This window comes from Lepidochelys kempii, chromosome 10, assembly GCF_965140285.1.
Source record: "Lepidochelys kempii isolate rLepKem1 chromosome 10, rLepKem1.hap1, whole genome shotgun sequence".
NCBI lineage: Eukaryota > Metazoa > Chordata > Testudines > Cheloniidae > Lepidochelys > Lepidochelys kempii.
The window spans coordinates 38,194,391-38,210,050 of record NC_136389.1 but is presented as its reverse complement, the minus strand read 5'-3'; the positions used below and the strand labels follow the sequence as shown (position 1 = coordinate 38,210,050).

General features: G+C 46.9%; 1 protein-coding gene across 6 annotated transcripts in view; it reads left to right on the top strand.

Moving 5' to 3' along the window:
* IFT140 (intraflagellar transport 140) overlaps positions 1-15,660 on the top strand; it is a 284,666-nt gene that overhangs the window by 144,940 nt on the left and 124,066 nt on the right. For all 6 annotated transcript variants that reach the window (XM_078854619.1, XM_073362957.1, XM_073362955.1 and 3 more), the window contains 2 exons: positions 10,348-10,504; positions 14,784-14,915. In XM_078854619.1, coding sequence (XP_078710745.1) covers positions 10,348-10,504; positions 14,784-14,915 — 289 coding nt within the window. The remainder of the gene's footprint in view (positions 1-10,347; positions 10,505-14,783; positions 14,916-15,660) is intronic.

Here is a 15,660-nt window from a genome sequence, read left to right as displayed (position 1 = left end):
AGAGTACATCCACAACTTGGATGGTCATTCAGTCCTTTGTTCAGAGCTTCAGTGTAGCAAAGTCCCTCCAGAGGTAAGAAGCAGGATTGAAGACAAAATGGAGGGGTTTCCAGGGCCTTTTATATTCTTTCTCTTGTGGGTGGAAACCCCTTTATTCTCCTGTGCAAAATCACAGCAACAAGATGGAGTTTGTAGCCACCTGGGCAAGTCACATGTCCATGCATGACTCAGTTTGCTCACTTGCTACCTTGAAAAGCCCAGAAAGACTTCTCATTTGTGGATTGGAGTCTCCCAAGGTCCATTGTCAGTTAAGTGTTTCTTGATTGGGCACTTAATCTGCAAATTCCTTTCTCAAGAAACTAACCAAATGCTTCACTAATGCTACTTAGAATCAAACACATTGAGATACAATTACATAGCCCTTCCTAGCCCATGTCCCTATCCAGGACATTTGCAGGTCTGCGACATGGTCTTTGGGGCACAAGTTTAACATGCATTACGCCATCACCCAACAGGCCAGAGACAACGCTGGGTTCGGCAGGGCTGTGTTGTAGTCTACATGTCCATGAATTCCTACCTGCCTCTAGTGGTACTGCTTGGGAGTCAACTAGAATAGAATGGACATGAGCAAGCACTTGAAGAAGAAAAGACAGTTACCTTTTTTCATAACTGGTGTTCTTTGAGATGTGTTGCTCATGTCCATTCCATGACCCTCCCTATTTCCCCACTGTCGGAGTTTACGGCAAGAAGGAACTGAGGGTGTGGGGAAGCCGGCGGTGCCCCTTATACAGCGACATATGCACGCCACTTCAGAGGGTGCCAGAGCCGGTCCGCTACAGATACCACTCAGGAAAAAGCTTCCAGCACCGGTACGTGTGTCAAGCACACACACCTAGAATGGAATGGACATGAGCAACACATCTCGAAGAACACCAGTTACGAAAAGAGGTAACTGTCTTTTTCCTCTTACTGCCTTTGATGGCTGTTGGAACTCCCTCCTTTGCCGTGGCAAAACTCTTATAGTGGTTCTTATACAGTTTAGTTAGTTCGAATAGTTTTTAGTGAGTTTTAGTGTGACACAATTAAGACATCTCTCTGTGACGGAGAGGTGCCCCCTGCCTTGGTCTCTGGGGTTTAAGCCTTGTTCTTCCTGTGACAAACCTGTGCCCACCGGCGACCCTCACTTGAGCTGTCTCAAGTGTTTGGAAGAGGCTTACAGGAAGGATCGCTGCCAGATCTGTCAGGAGTTTTAACTGTGCACCCAAAAAGACCGGACAGCGAGACTAAAGAAACTCCTCATGGAGGTAGCACTGAGACCCGCCTTGGAGCCAAGATCTGACTTGGTGCCAAGTACATCGTCATTGGTCTGCAGTGCGCCTCCCAATGGTAGAGGCTCTAAGCACTGTTCCTCTTCACCAGTGCCCAAGAAGAAACATCATAGGCACCATGAAAAGAGCTGCTGTCTGGCACCAGGAGGAGATAGGTGAAGAGAGCAGGATAGAGCAAGACCCATGCTAGGCCACTCTCCCTCTCATGGCAAACAGTACCACTGACAGCTATGCTGGTACTGCAGACCCCACAAAGGGAAGCGCAACCTCCTATCTGGCAACGTACCAACCATTTTGCAGTACCGTCTACCCCAGAAGCATACGCATCAGCTGGAGACTGGCTCTGCTGATACTGGGATAACCTAGTGGACAAGACACTGCCAACGCTGGTTGGTGGAACAGAGGCCTCCACCAGCTCCAGGCCAGTGCCAATACCACTCTCCAGGGTCCTCTGATTGCTTCACCCAGAACATAGCCACGGCACCATTCCCTGGTGCTGGGAGGGTCAGTGCTGCCTTGGTCACTCGATCTTCGTCCTCCTCCTCGGGGTCAGACTCGGTGTCCTGCTTTTTGCACCACTGAGACAGGCAAGATTGCATATGCCACTTCCTGCAACCTTCGTTGACCTTGGGAGTTCCAGGCGCGATGATGCCCCAGAACACTTGGCCCATGCAGTGGCCCTTCTGCAGCTCATGGGGGTTTCCCCCAGGTCAAGACACCAGCTCATGGTGTTCCTACTCAGTGACCTCAGAAAGTAGGACGCCACCAATACTGCACTGAGAAACCCTGGATCTGAACACTGGTGCCAGTGTGGGGGCTGGCCACACTCTGGAGCCCGACACCGAACAGGGTGCGCAACCTGGTGTGCAACCAGGTACCGAAGCCGGTATCAGTCAGCGGGAGCAGGTTCCCTGAGGAGAGGATGCATTGGAAGCTATGACAACTTTGCACACCTCTTCCTCCTCTTTGCCAGATGAGGAGCTGATGACAAAGGGGCACACCAGGATTTATTAAAGTGGGTGGTATGCAACCTGGGCTTGCAGGCTGAAGTCATCAAGTAGCCAACCCATGGCTTCTTGAACATCTTGACGGCAACAACTCCTGCAAAGGTTGCTCTCCTCCCGCATGAGGCAATTATGGAGCCTGTTAAGGCTTTTTCACAGAACCCAGCCTCCCTCCCGCCCACAGCCAAAAGAATGGAGTGGAAGTACTTTGTACATGCTAAAGGCTGTGAATTTTTATTTTCACACCCTCCCCCTGGGTCACTCATGGTGGTGGCTACCAATGAGAAGGACCGCCAATGCCAGGTGGAGTCAATACCAAAAGCAAAAGAACTTAAAAAGCTGGGCCTGCTTGAGAGGAAAGCCTACTCAGCAGGCAGGCTTCAACATTGTTTTGCGAACGAGCAAGCATTGTTGGGTTGCTATGATTTTAACATGTGGGAAGCAATGAACAGATTTAAAGATAGGCCTCCCCAGAATAGCCAGCAGGCGTTCTTGACCCTCATGTAGGAGGTGGCCAGAGCCTCTCTGCAGGCAGCCCTGGATGGTGCAGATTCTGTGGCCAGATCAATGGCTACAGCCATCACCATACGCAGAAGCTACTGGTTGCAGGCATCAGGGTTCCTGCAGGAAGTTCAACAGGCATTATGGGACCTGCCATTTGAGGGACCTGTGATGGGTTGGGTCACAGTAACTCCCTCAAGACAGTCACTAGATGTCCTGGGATACCACTGAGAGCAAATCCCCCTGCCAGAGAAGGCTTCCCTCCACTCCCGACTTGCTGAGCTGGACAGAACAAGGGTCACGCCCCCCTGCAGTTCACAGAATTTAGATTCACTTAGCCCAGGGGCTGCTCAGTTAACAGGGACTTTCCCAGCACCCAGTATTCAGTCATTCTGGGAGCCTAAACACCAAATGAATCCGTTTTACTCTGTATAAAGCTTTTACAGGGTAAACTCATAAATTGTCCACCCTCTATAACACTGATAGAGAGACATGCACAGCTGTTTGTTCCCACAGGTATTAATTACTTACTCTGGGTTAATTAATAAGCAAAAGTGATTTTATTAAGTATAAAAAGTTGGATTTAAGTGGTTTCAAGTAATAACAGACAGAACAAAGTAAGTTACAAAGCAAAATCAAACAAAACATGCAAGTCTAAGCTTAATACATAAGGAAACTGAATACAGGTAAATCTCACCTTTAGAGATGTCCCAATAAGCTTCTTTCAAAGACTAGACTCCTTCCTAGTCTGGGCCCAATCCTTTTCAGACCAACGTTGTTGCTTATGACCTGGGTCCAGCAATCACTCACACCCCATAGTTACAGACCTTTGTTCCAGTTTCTTTCAGGCATCTCTTTGGGGTGGAGAGGCTATCTGTTGAGCCAGCTGAAGAGAAAATGGAGGGGCTTCCGGGGCCTTTTATATTCTCTCTCTGGTGGGTGGAAACCCCTTTGTTCTTCTGTGCAAAATCACAGCAACAAGATGGAGTTTGTAGCCACCTAGGCAAGTCACATGTCCATGAATGATTCAGCTTTTTGCAGGCCAATGCCATTTTTTACATGTTAGTTTGAACATTCCCAGGAAAGCTCAGATGTGGATTGGCGTCTCCCAAACTCCATTGTCAATTAAGTGTTTCTTAATTGGGCACTTACTCAGAAAAGACCTTGTCATAAATATAAAGGAAAGGGTAATCACCTTTCTGTATACAGTGCTATAAAATCCCTCCTGGCCAGAGGCAAAGTCCTTTTACCTGTAAAGGGTTAAGAAGCTCGGGTAACCTGGCTGGCACCTGACCCAAAATGACCAATCAGGGGGACAAGATACGTTCAAATCTGGAGGGAGGGGGAAAGGCTTTTGTCTGTCTGAGTGATACCTTTGCCGGGAACAGATCAAGGATGCAAGCCCTCCAACTCCTGTAAAGTTAGTAAGTAATCTGGCTAGAAAATGGGTTAGGTTTTCTTTGTTTTGGCTTGTGAAATTTGCTGTGCTGGAGGAAATGTGTATTCCTGTTTTTGTGTCTTTTTGTAACTTAAGGTTTTGCCTAGAGGGATTCTCTATGTTTTGAATCTGACTGCCTGTAAGATTATCTTCCATTCTGATCTTACAGAGTTGTTCTCTTATCTTTTTTTGTTCTTCTAATAAAGTTCTGTTTTTTAAGAATCTGATTGGGTTTTTTGGGTGTTAAAAATCCAAGGCTGGTCTGTGCTCATCTTGTTTATTCTCAAGCCTCCCCAGGAAAGGGGGTGTAGGACTTGGGGGGATATTTGGGGGAAATAGGAACTCCAAGTGGACCTCTCTCTTTTCTTTGTCTAAATCACTTGGTGGTGACAGCATACTGTTCAAAGACAAGGCAAAGTTTGTGCCTTGGGAATGTTTTTAACCTAAGCTGGTAAACATAAGCTTAGGGGGGTCTTTCATGCGGGTCCCCACATCTGTACCCTAGAGTTCAGAGTGGGGAAGGAACCCTGACAGACCTTTTTCAAGAAGCTGACCAAATACTTCACTGATGCTAGTTAGAATCAAACACATTGGATACAAGTACATAGCCAATATTCATAACTTCAAATACAAAAATGATACACATATACAGGCAGCATAATTATAACCAGCAAATTACAGCCTTTCCATAGACACCTTACTTGACCTCCCTTGTACAAGATTTGGTGCAACTATAGGACCTTGGTTGCAACAATGATCTATACGGTCACAGTTCATGTCAATAACATCACAGGACCCTTGATCTTATCAGAGCAAACAGATGCCAGGCTATATGGCCTAAAAGACTCGAAGGTGACATTAAAGTCCCTGGGGCTGCATACTCTGGCACAGCCCAAAAGATTGTATAGGTCAAAACAATATCAGCATTATTATCCCCAGCCACCCTGGCATGACCAGAGGAGGAGAAGAAACAATGGGGTTTGGATGTAGTAGGTCACCTCCACCCTCCTCCTCCATGGGGCCTTCCCAGTTGGCTCTGAAGCACTTGTTTTGATGAGATGCTCAAGGGTGACCTATCAATCCCTTTAATCAACGATCCAGTCACCCTATCTTTTCCATCCACATTTCCCATTTCTTCAAAGCCTGGGAACAGGTTACTTCAGACCACTGGGTCTTAAACACAGTGGAATTCGGATATTCCCTCCAGTTTATTTCTACCCCACCTTTTCACCCTTCTCCTGAGCTTCAGTTAGAGCAAGAAGTTCAATCCCTTCTCCAGATGGGAGCTGTGGAAGATGCTCTACTATCGCTAAGAGGGAAAGGGTTCTGTTCCCGCTATTTCCTGATCCCCAAAGCCAAGTAAGCTCTCAGACCAATCCTCGACTTGGTTGGCTCAACTCCTATCTCAAAAAGTTTAAGTTCCTCTTGATATCCTTGGCTTCCATCGTCCTGTCACTGGATCAAGGGGATTGGTACGCTGCCCTCGACTTGAAGAATGCATACTTTCATATACTTATTCTTTTCCAAGGCCACAGACGGTTTCTGAGGTTTGTGGTGAACCAAGGGCATCACCAGTTTGCAGCCCTGCCATTCGATCTGTCAGCCACCCGGTAAGTCTTCACCAAGTGTATGACAGTGGTAGCAGCGTTTCTGAGGAGAAGAGGAGTCCACATGTTCCGGTACCTTGATGACTACCTCATCAAGGGCTGGTCTCAAGTGCAGGTGAAGTCCGACATCGTCCTCATATAATGAACCTTCCGGGCATTAGGTCTTCTAATAAATGTGCGGAAGTCGACCCTGACGTGTGTTCAAAGAATAGAATTCATCGGAGCTATTCTCAATTCGATGTTGGCAAAGGCCAATCTTCCAGAGGACCTCTTTCAGGCTATTTCGATGATAATAAGCTCCCTACAGTGACAACCAATCACAACTGTCAGACTTTGCTTGAGCCTACTTGGCTGTTTGGCTTCGTGCACTTACCTAGTTCGATATGCGAGGCTGAAACTCAGACCTCTCCAAGCCTGGCTGGCCACAGTGTACTCCCCTTCCAGACATCACCTTAACAGGGCTCTCATGGCACCTTCTCAAATCCTCAACTCCTTGACATGGTGGTTGGACTGCTGGACGGTCTGCATGGGGGTTCCCTTCGCAAGACCCCAAACCATCTGCACATCTGGTCTCTGAGGCCTCTGCTTGGGGCTGGGGAGCCCACTTGGGACATCTCAGGACTTGAGGTCTGTGGTCCAGGCAGGAGCTTTCGCTCCATATCAATGTCGGGAAACTCAAGGCAGTCCAACTGGCTTGCCAGGCGTTCTTGCCCCACATCATGAACAGGACAGTTTCAGTTCTCACGGACAATACATCTGCCATGTATTACTTCAACAGGCAGGGCAGGGCCCATTCTTCTTCCCTATGTCGTCTATGGGAGTTCTGCGTCGCTCACTTGGTCGAGCTCAAAGCATCCTATCTACAAGGGGTATAGAACCAACTTACAGATCACCTAAGCAGGTCCTTCTCCGCTCACCAGGAGTGCTCCCTCCGCCTAGATATAGCAATGGTGAGGTTTCTTCCATAGGTGAGGTTTTCCCCATATAGATCTGTTTGCCACCTGCACCAATAGGAAGTGTGTCAGCACTTCTGTACCTGAGGGGTCACAGCCCTGGCTTCATCATGGATGCCTTCCTACTAATGTGGTAATCTCATCTGTTCTGTGCCTTTCCACCCACCACACTGATTTACAACATGCTGACAAAGATCAAGCAGGACCAAGCTCTAGTCATTCTAATAGCTCCAGTGTGGCCCAGGCAGCACTGGTACACCACTCTTGTTCAGCTTTGCTTGGAAGCTCTGGTTGGGCGCCCGCTGCACCCAAACCTTATTTCTCAGGACCATGGGCGATTGCTCCACCCAAACGTCAGCTCGCTGCATCTGAAAACATGCAATCTTTGTGGCTAAATCTTGACAAGCAGGCTCGTTCGTTAGAAGGTCCGTAAAATTATTCTGGGCAGCAGAAAACCCTCCATGCGTGCGACTTATTCGGTGAAATGGAAGCATTTCTCCCTTTGGTCTTCCTGACGCAGAGTTCCACCAATGCAGTTTTTGTTGCAGCTCATTCTGGGCTACCTCCTGTTTCTGAAAGAGCAGGGTCTGGCCTTTTCTTTAATCAAGGTCCACCTGGCAACCTTTTCAGCATTCCATCCAAAGGTCGACAATAAGTCTGTTTTCTCCCATGCGATGGTAATTCTTTACCTAGAGATTTATTTTCGTTACCTAGGCCTAGAGAGGATGTTCCTTCAGGTGAGAGAACCAATCTGCCATGGAACCTGAACCTTGTCCTCTTGAAGCTGACAGAGCCAACCTTTGAGCCACTAGCAACATGTTCATTGCTGCACCTTTCTTGGAAGGTAGCTTTTCTGGTGGCGTTCACTTCGTCCACGAGGGTGTCAGAGATCCGAGCCCTCACGACAGAACCTCCATATACAATCTTCCGCACCTGAGATATCTTCTGAGAGTGGTGTCCCAATTCCACTGTAAGCAGCAAATTTTTCTGCCAGTCTTTTACCCTAAGCTGCATGCAAGTAGGGAAGAACAACGCCTGCATTCCTCGGACATTAGGCTCTGGCGTTTTATATTCAGAGGACCAAACTGTTCCGTAATTCACCGCAGCGCTTCCTAGCAATAGCTGAAAGAATGAAAGGTCTCCCCATCTTCGCTCAAAGAATTTCTTCTTGGATTACATCATTTATTTGAGTGTGTTGTGACCTTGCAGCTGTTCCCCCTCCTCTGAACCTAATTGCTCATTCCACGAGGTCCCAAGCCCCTTCTAGGGCCTTTCTACTTCAAGTCCCGATTCAAGATATCTGTAGAGCAGCAACCTGGTCCTCGGTACACACATTCGCAGAACACTATGCCAACACTTAACAGGCCAGAGATGATGCACACCTCGGCTGAGCAGCACTACAGTCGGCTCGTCCTTGAACTCTGAGCCCACTTCTGATACAATTGCTTGTGAATCACCTAAATTGGAATGGACATGTGCAAGTACTCCAAGAAGAAAAACAGTTACTAACCTTTCTGTAACTGTTCTTTGAGATGTGTTGCACATGTCTATTCCAAGACCTGCCCACTGGCTCTGCTTTCAGAGTGGTTGGTAAGAATAAACTGAAGGGTGCAGGCTTGGCAAGGCCCCTTATACTGGCACTATGAGTGTGTGGCACCAAAAGGTGCCAGAGCTGACCCGGCAGATACCATTAGGAGAAAAAATTTCTGGCAGCTGTGCTCTGGATACACACCTAAATTGGAATGGGCATGTGCAACACATCTCAAAGAACAATAGTTACAGAAAGGTTAGTAACTATTTTTGTTTGTTTTTTTTAAACCTCCACTTAGTATCTCTGGCTCCAAGTCACATTAGAGACCTGTGTTTCGCTGACAACCTTAGCAGCAGCTTCAGCATTAGATCCGCTGCACACAGTTTACTGACCCCCACTGTCAGTTATGGGTAACTTTTCTAGGGTAGACCAGGCCTCTATGTTAGACAAGTTAGACAAGTTCTATGAAAAATTACAGCTCCATTGGGCGGCCAGCACATCCCTCAGCCCGTGCCACTTCCCGCAGCCCCCACTGGCCTGGAGTGGCGAACCGCTGCCAGTGGGAGCCGCGATCGGCCGAACCTGCGGACGTGGCAGGTAAACAAACCGGTCCGGCGCGCCAGGGGCTTTCCCTCCCGGCTACGAGAACCACTGTTCTAGAGGGTGAACAATTTATGAGTTTACCCTGTATAAGTTTTATACAGGGTAAAACGGATTTATTTAGCGTTTGGACCCCATTGGGAGTTGGGCATCCGAGTGTTAAAGACAGGAACACTTCTGTATCTGCTTTCAGTTAAGCCTACAGCTGTTAGGGGACGAGGTTCAGACCTGGGTCTGGGTTTGTAGCAGGCCAGTGGGTCTGGCTCAAACCAGGCAGTGCACTGAAGTCCTAATCTGATAGGGCAGGAAAGCAGGAGCCGAAGTAGTCTTGGCACATCAGTTGGCAGTTCCCAAGGGGGTTTATGTGATCTGACCCGTCACAATTTTGTGGCTTGTTCTACATTTATTTTAGTAGCTCTCCAGCTAAAAGGCCAAAGTAAGTATGAATTCTATAGCATATCTTTGTTATGGACTTCCAGTTGGTGACAGATTGCAGTGCTGCATGCTGAAGTATAGGATCCTTGGTGCCTGCATTATGTACTTGTTCAACCTCATGCTGGTTGGGCTGGTGGAGAGGTTAGTTGTGCCAGATAAGTGATGTGCTCGTGCTTTATGGAGAAAGGAGGAGAAATGGGATGGCAACTTGCTGAATGAGCCTTTTCCTTGCCTGATTCACAGAGTAGTTTTGGCACTGGCTTAGAGGAAATCACCCACTCACCACCCTGCCTGGAAGATGAGCACTGGAGGAGGGTGTAGGAATTCAAGAGGAATAAATAATGGTCCCTGGAATTAAGTGGAAGGGGATCAACTGTTTCCCGCGCTGCATTAAGTGAGCGTGAGTTTAGATGAAAGTGTGGTTTAGTCACCATTGAAAAGGATCCTTTAAAGTCCTTAGTTATGTTACCAGTTGAGAGACATTACACACAATCTTTCACTTTTCTGCTTTTTCCCATTCATTAGTATGTTTGGCTAGTAACCCAGTACTCCTAAAGAAAAAACACCAGGAGTGAATATTATACATCTTTCCCAGGGGATTCGATAAATGTCAATTCTTCGTGTTGTGAAATAAAATACATAAGAGGACATGTGATATGAAGGTGTTGGGCAAGCTATAAATACTTTAGTAATGTGTCAAACCTGGAACTCTTTGCATTGCTATTACGAGGTTGAACCTAATACAATGAATGTTTGTGTTTATTATGATAATTTATTGTATCTTGACTGCACTCTTAGGAAATTTTAAATATTTATATTATATATGTGATGATCGTTTTGGGGCTAACCCATGGTATGTTTCATCCCTTATTTATGTTAATGAATTGAATAAGCAGCCCGGGACATGTTCCACCTGTCTTTACACGTTTGTCCTCCGTTTTATTTTGCAGGAGTGTTACTGAGCATCCAGCACTGCAAGATCGCATCCCTGTTAGCCACTTCTGGGACCATAGTGAACCAAGACTTTTTGTATGTGAAGCAGTCCTTGAACCATACCTGCAGTTTCCAGACAAGCAGCAGCAGCAGACAGAGAGCTCAGAAAGCACGGTATGTTTTTTCTCTTCCTCTGTTCTGATTTTTTTAATCCCAGTAATAAACTATTGGTTCTGGCCTTCACTAAATTATCTGTGTAGATACTGTGATCCGGTGCACAGAAGGTAGCAGCCAAACAAACTTTTAAGAGTCTAGTACTTGTGACTTCTATTGGTCATAATACATTTTCTTGTTAGCAGTGGGTTTCATGCTGAAAATATTAGAATTTGTGGTAAGAAAATAAGAAAATCTCATGAGCAGGAGGCCAGTTCAAAATGTTTTTCCTGAAGCTAACTTGAGCACTCATATTGTGGTTTTTGTAAGCTCAAATCAATAATCATAGAATATCAGCGTTGGGAGGGACCTCAGGAGATCATTTAATCCAACCCCCTGCTCAAAGCAGGACCAATTCCCAATTTTTGGCCCAGATCCCTAAATGGCCCCCTCAAGGATTGAACTCACAACCCTGGGTTTAGCAGGCTAATGCTCAAACCACTGAGCTATCCCTCTCTGAACCTGGGGTGTTTTAGTTTTGTTTATTCCCACAGAAACTCAGAGATATTGATTTTCATCATGAGATCATTGGGGCTTTTCTGGAGGGTTTGCAGAAGGCTCTACTGCTGCTCTTCATTGCTCATCTCTGGCGGCTTTTTCCCCATAAGTATATATGGCTGAGTAAAAATATGAAAAACACTGAAAGTTAGAAAGTAAGAGAGGAAGGGAAATAACTCTACGAAGGAACTCAAATCTCAGTGTCGCAGGTAGAGGTGGGTCTGAACAAATATCTGAAATTTGGGGATAGTCAAAATCCAAGCTTGGATCTGGATTAGAATTGTGCAAGTGAGGTCTGTTTATCAGTGGATCAAATCCAGAATCCCAGATGTGAAACACCATTCCATTTTGAAATATGGATCCAAATTTTGTGTCTTGGGCCCATCTCTAGTAACAAGATATGTTTAGTTAGAATGATAAAGACCCTTCAATTAAAGTTGAACTGCAAATTACCAAAAGAAAAAAAAAAAGTCTTTCCTCTATACTGCCTTTTTGAGACAGCCTTTATACCTCTTTATTGCACTTCTCAGAAATGACTCTTTTCTGTTCGTTTTTTACATTTTTTTAAAGTGGTGAATTAACACTGAATGTTGCCCAGATTTAATTTTACCAGAGAGCCTGTCAAATAAATCAAAGGCTCTTCCTTTCTAATGTGCTTACAGCACTCCTGACCTCACTACCCTGACAATGCTTCCTCCTCATCAGCTGTCTGGTGGGGTCACCTACAGTTGTTCCTTGGATCTAAACTGTATTGGTCCATGTTGTCCCTTCCAGACCAGGGTCCAGATCCATGCATAATCCTGCCATAATCTTCTCCAGATTAGACATGTCAAGACCTTGCATTTCTCTTTGCTGCATAATCTTGGCAAAATCTTTGGAGAATCTGAGTAGTGGGGAAATGATAGGTGAAGTTTAGGTTGCAGTCTTGAGTGGCATCACATTCTGGTCCTCCGGAGACCTTGTCAAGGTTCTCCAGCACAGAGAAGGAAATTAAGACTTGATATTTCTAATATGAAGAAGAAGCAAAACAAAATGTTTAGCTTTTAAATAATTTTGAGTCTTTAAACATAAAGAAGCAGAAAAGAGTCAAATAATTTTCAGTCTGAGATCCTCTATTCAGCAAAGCACTTAAACTTGCACTTAATATTAAACATGTGAGTGGTTCCACTGACTTCAGTTGGGACTAGGTGCTTCAAGTTAAGTGTGTGCTTAAGTGCTTTGCTGAATTATCAAATAACTCTGATATTGGTGTGGTAACCCAAAACAGTCTGTGAGCTCCTGCTACTGCTGAGCAGCAATAGTAAACTAACAAATATATTGTTCTTCAAACCTACAGGGAGGGTTACTGACTTCCAGGGATATTGTTATGCAGACAGAAGGTTAAATAGTAGACATCTATGTTGTTTTGGATGCTGAATGACAACTAAAGCCTTAGGCCTTGTCTACGCTGAAAAACTTGTCTACACTTGAAAAAACACCTTGTGACAAGGTCAGGCCATATGGCTACAGGAGAGTGATAGAAGGCAGATATATTAGCCCCAGGTGAAGCAGGTCCCTTTTCCCTGGGTAAGGTAACAGGGGCAGTTCCAGAACAATCAGGAACTTGCTGGAACCAATTAAGGCAGACAGGCTAATTAGGATACCTAGAGCCAATTAAGAAGCTGCTAGAATCAATTAAGACAGACAGGCTAATCAGGGCACCTGGTTTAAAAAGGACCTCACTTCAGTCAGTGAGGGGTGCGCAGGAGCTGAGAGTGAGGGTGTGCTGCTGGAGGACTGAGGAGTACAAATGCTATCTGGCATCAGGAAGAAGGTCCTGTGGTGAGGATACAGAAGGTGTTGGGAGGAGGCCTTGGGGAAGTAGCCCAGGGAGTTGTAGCTGTCACACAGGTGTTACACAAAATACTATAGACAGCTGTGATCCACAGGGCCCTGGGCTGGAACCTGGAGTAGAGGGTGGGCCTGAGTTCCCCCCCATCCCTCTCAACTCCTCATTGGATACAGGAAGAGTTGACCTGGACTGTGGGTCCTGCAGGGGTAAAAGTAAGTTAAAGGACTTACCGGTAATCTGGAGTCCTGAGCAGGGGGCGTGGCCTCAACCGGAAGGGGCAGGGCTTTAAATCCCCTGGGCCCTTTAATCTTGATTTAAAGGTCCCGGGGCTCCAGCTGCGGTATTGGCTGCTAGGAGCCCCTGGTCCCTTAAATCACCCCTGAGCTACCAGCTGCAGAGGCAGTTGGGAGCCCCGGGGCTTGGGGGCAATTTAAAGGCCCTGGGCACCAGCTGCCGCTACTGCAGTGGAGCCTGGGGCCCTTTAAATCACTGAGGAGCCCTGGGGACTCCTGACTGCCACTGCTACCCTGGGGCTCTGGCAGAGCTTTAAAGGGCCTGGAGGTCCGCTGTGGTAGTGGCTGCCAGAGCCCCGAGCCCTTTAAATCCCCACCTGAGCCCTGGGGTAGTGGCAGCCAGGCTCCATCTGGGATTTAAAGGGCACCAGGGCTCCAGCTGCTCCTACCGCCCTGGCCCTTTAAATCCCCTCCGGAGCCCCACCGCCGCTACCCTAGGGCTCCGGCAGCAGGGCTCAGGCAGGGATTTAAAGGGCTCTGGGCTCTGGCAACCACTCCCACCCCAGACAGAGCCCCGTCAGAGCCCTTTAAATCCCCGCCAGAGCCCTGCTGCCGGAGCCCTGGGGTAGTGGTGGCGGGGCTCAGGCGGAGATTTAAAGGGGCGGTAGTGACGGCTGGAGCTCCAGGGCCCTCTAAATCCCCTCCGGAGCCCTGCCGCCGCTATCCCAGGGCTTTAAATTGCTGTCAGGGAGAGCTGGTCCCGGTATGGCCGGCTTACTTTCACCTCTGGGGTCCTGTCACCCGAAATTGTTTAGTCCGAAATTGGGTAACAGGTCCTACCAAAGGGGAAGGTCCCTGGCCTGTTCCCCGACCCACTAGGTGGACCAGCAGAGACTACGGGGTTTGTTTTCCTTCCTTTTCCCCATGCTGGCCAGTGATAAGGTTAGCTGAGTGAACGGCAGGTTTGAGCCACTTGCAAAAGTGGCCAAACTGAGGGCTGCCATGAATCTCTGAGGTGAGCAAATCCACCAATAAGCGCAGGGCCCACCAAGGAAGAGGAGGAACTTTTTCACAACCCCCCTGAGCAATGCAAGTTTCAACGCTTTTAAGTGGCAGTGTAAATAGTGCTGGTTGCTATTCCCCTCATGGAGGTGGTTTTATTACAGCGCTGGGAGAGCTCTCTCCCAGCGTAGGAGCCGTGACTGCACAGCCATGTTAAAGTGGCAGCGCTTTAATGTCAGCTGTGTAGATATACGCCGTATATACCGTCTGTAGTGAAATACTTTGTTTGAGATCTTAAAATGGATCTAGGAATAATGCTGGATTAAAAATAATTTAAAAGCAGTTGTGAGTGTTTCTTTGAGTCTGTGTTGGGTCTTTAAAACAGAGACTTCCGGAGCAGGAGTGTGCTACCGGGGCTTCCCTCTTCAAGGATGGGGAGGCTGGTTCCTGAAAGGCAGAGGTGACTGGCCCTATGCAAACATATTTTAAAGTGTAGAATGACTTGTTGGCCACTTACTGTAGGGAGGAAGCCTGTAGCTCTGCCCTCACCAGCAGGTGTTTGTGTGGTGTTTTTGTTCAAGTGAAGACTCTGCCAAGTGAAAATGGAAAATAAAAACAAAACTAAAATAGGATATTGTACCATTAAAACAAAACAATACTTTATTTCCCCTTCCAGCCGGATGTTTTGATTATATCATTCTTCAGTACTGAAGAGCATGGTCTTTTGCTTCAGGACAGCTTCCCATTGCCTTCAACCTACCAGGCTCTTCTGGGCATCGAGGTTCCACATTATTACTTTGCAAAAAAGGTGAGAGATCACAAAGAGGACATCCTTGGCTACTTCTGCCCCAACCACATGCTAACACCTTTCTTTGCACTTGAGGCCAGATGCAGCCAAATGGAGCTTGGAGTAAGCAGGTGCAGCGCCAATGAAAGTTGTGACAAAGGATATGTCTACACTGCAATAAAAAAACTTGTGACCTGAAATCTCAGAGCTCAGGTCAGGTGACTCGGGCTCTCAGGGCTCAGGCCGCAAGACTAAAAATTGCATTATAGACATTCAGGCTCGGGCTGGAGACCCTCTGAGACTCTCCCCCTTTGCAGGTTCTTGAAGCCTGCAGCCTGAGCCTTGTGAGCCCGAGTCAGCTGGCCTGGGCCAGCCATGGCCAGGCCTTGGGTCTTTTATCACAATATAGATATACCCAAAGGTAGTAATAAAATGAATGTATTGACAATGTAATGTAAGTTACACTAATTTGGCATTCCATGGATGTGCAAAAGGTGAGTGATATACAAGCAAAGGAGATGGAGCAATTATCAGGAAAAGCAACTAACAAGAGAATGTAAAATAATCCCGTTTCTACTTTAATTTATGCCAGCACCATCCGTGATACTCTTGGGTGTAAAATTTAACCCTGGCATAAGAGGGTACAGTTCCTTTTGACTTTAACAGGAGCTGCAGCCTACTTACATCAGGACTAAATTCAGTCCCCACTAAATACCAAATGGGTATAAGTTACCGTTATCTTCCACTACACTGAATGCCTAATTGG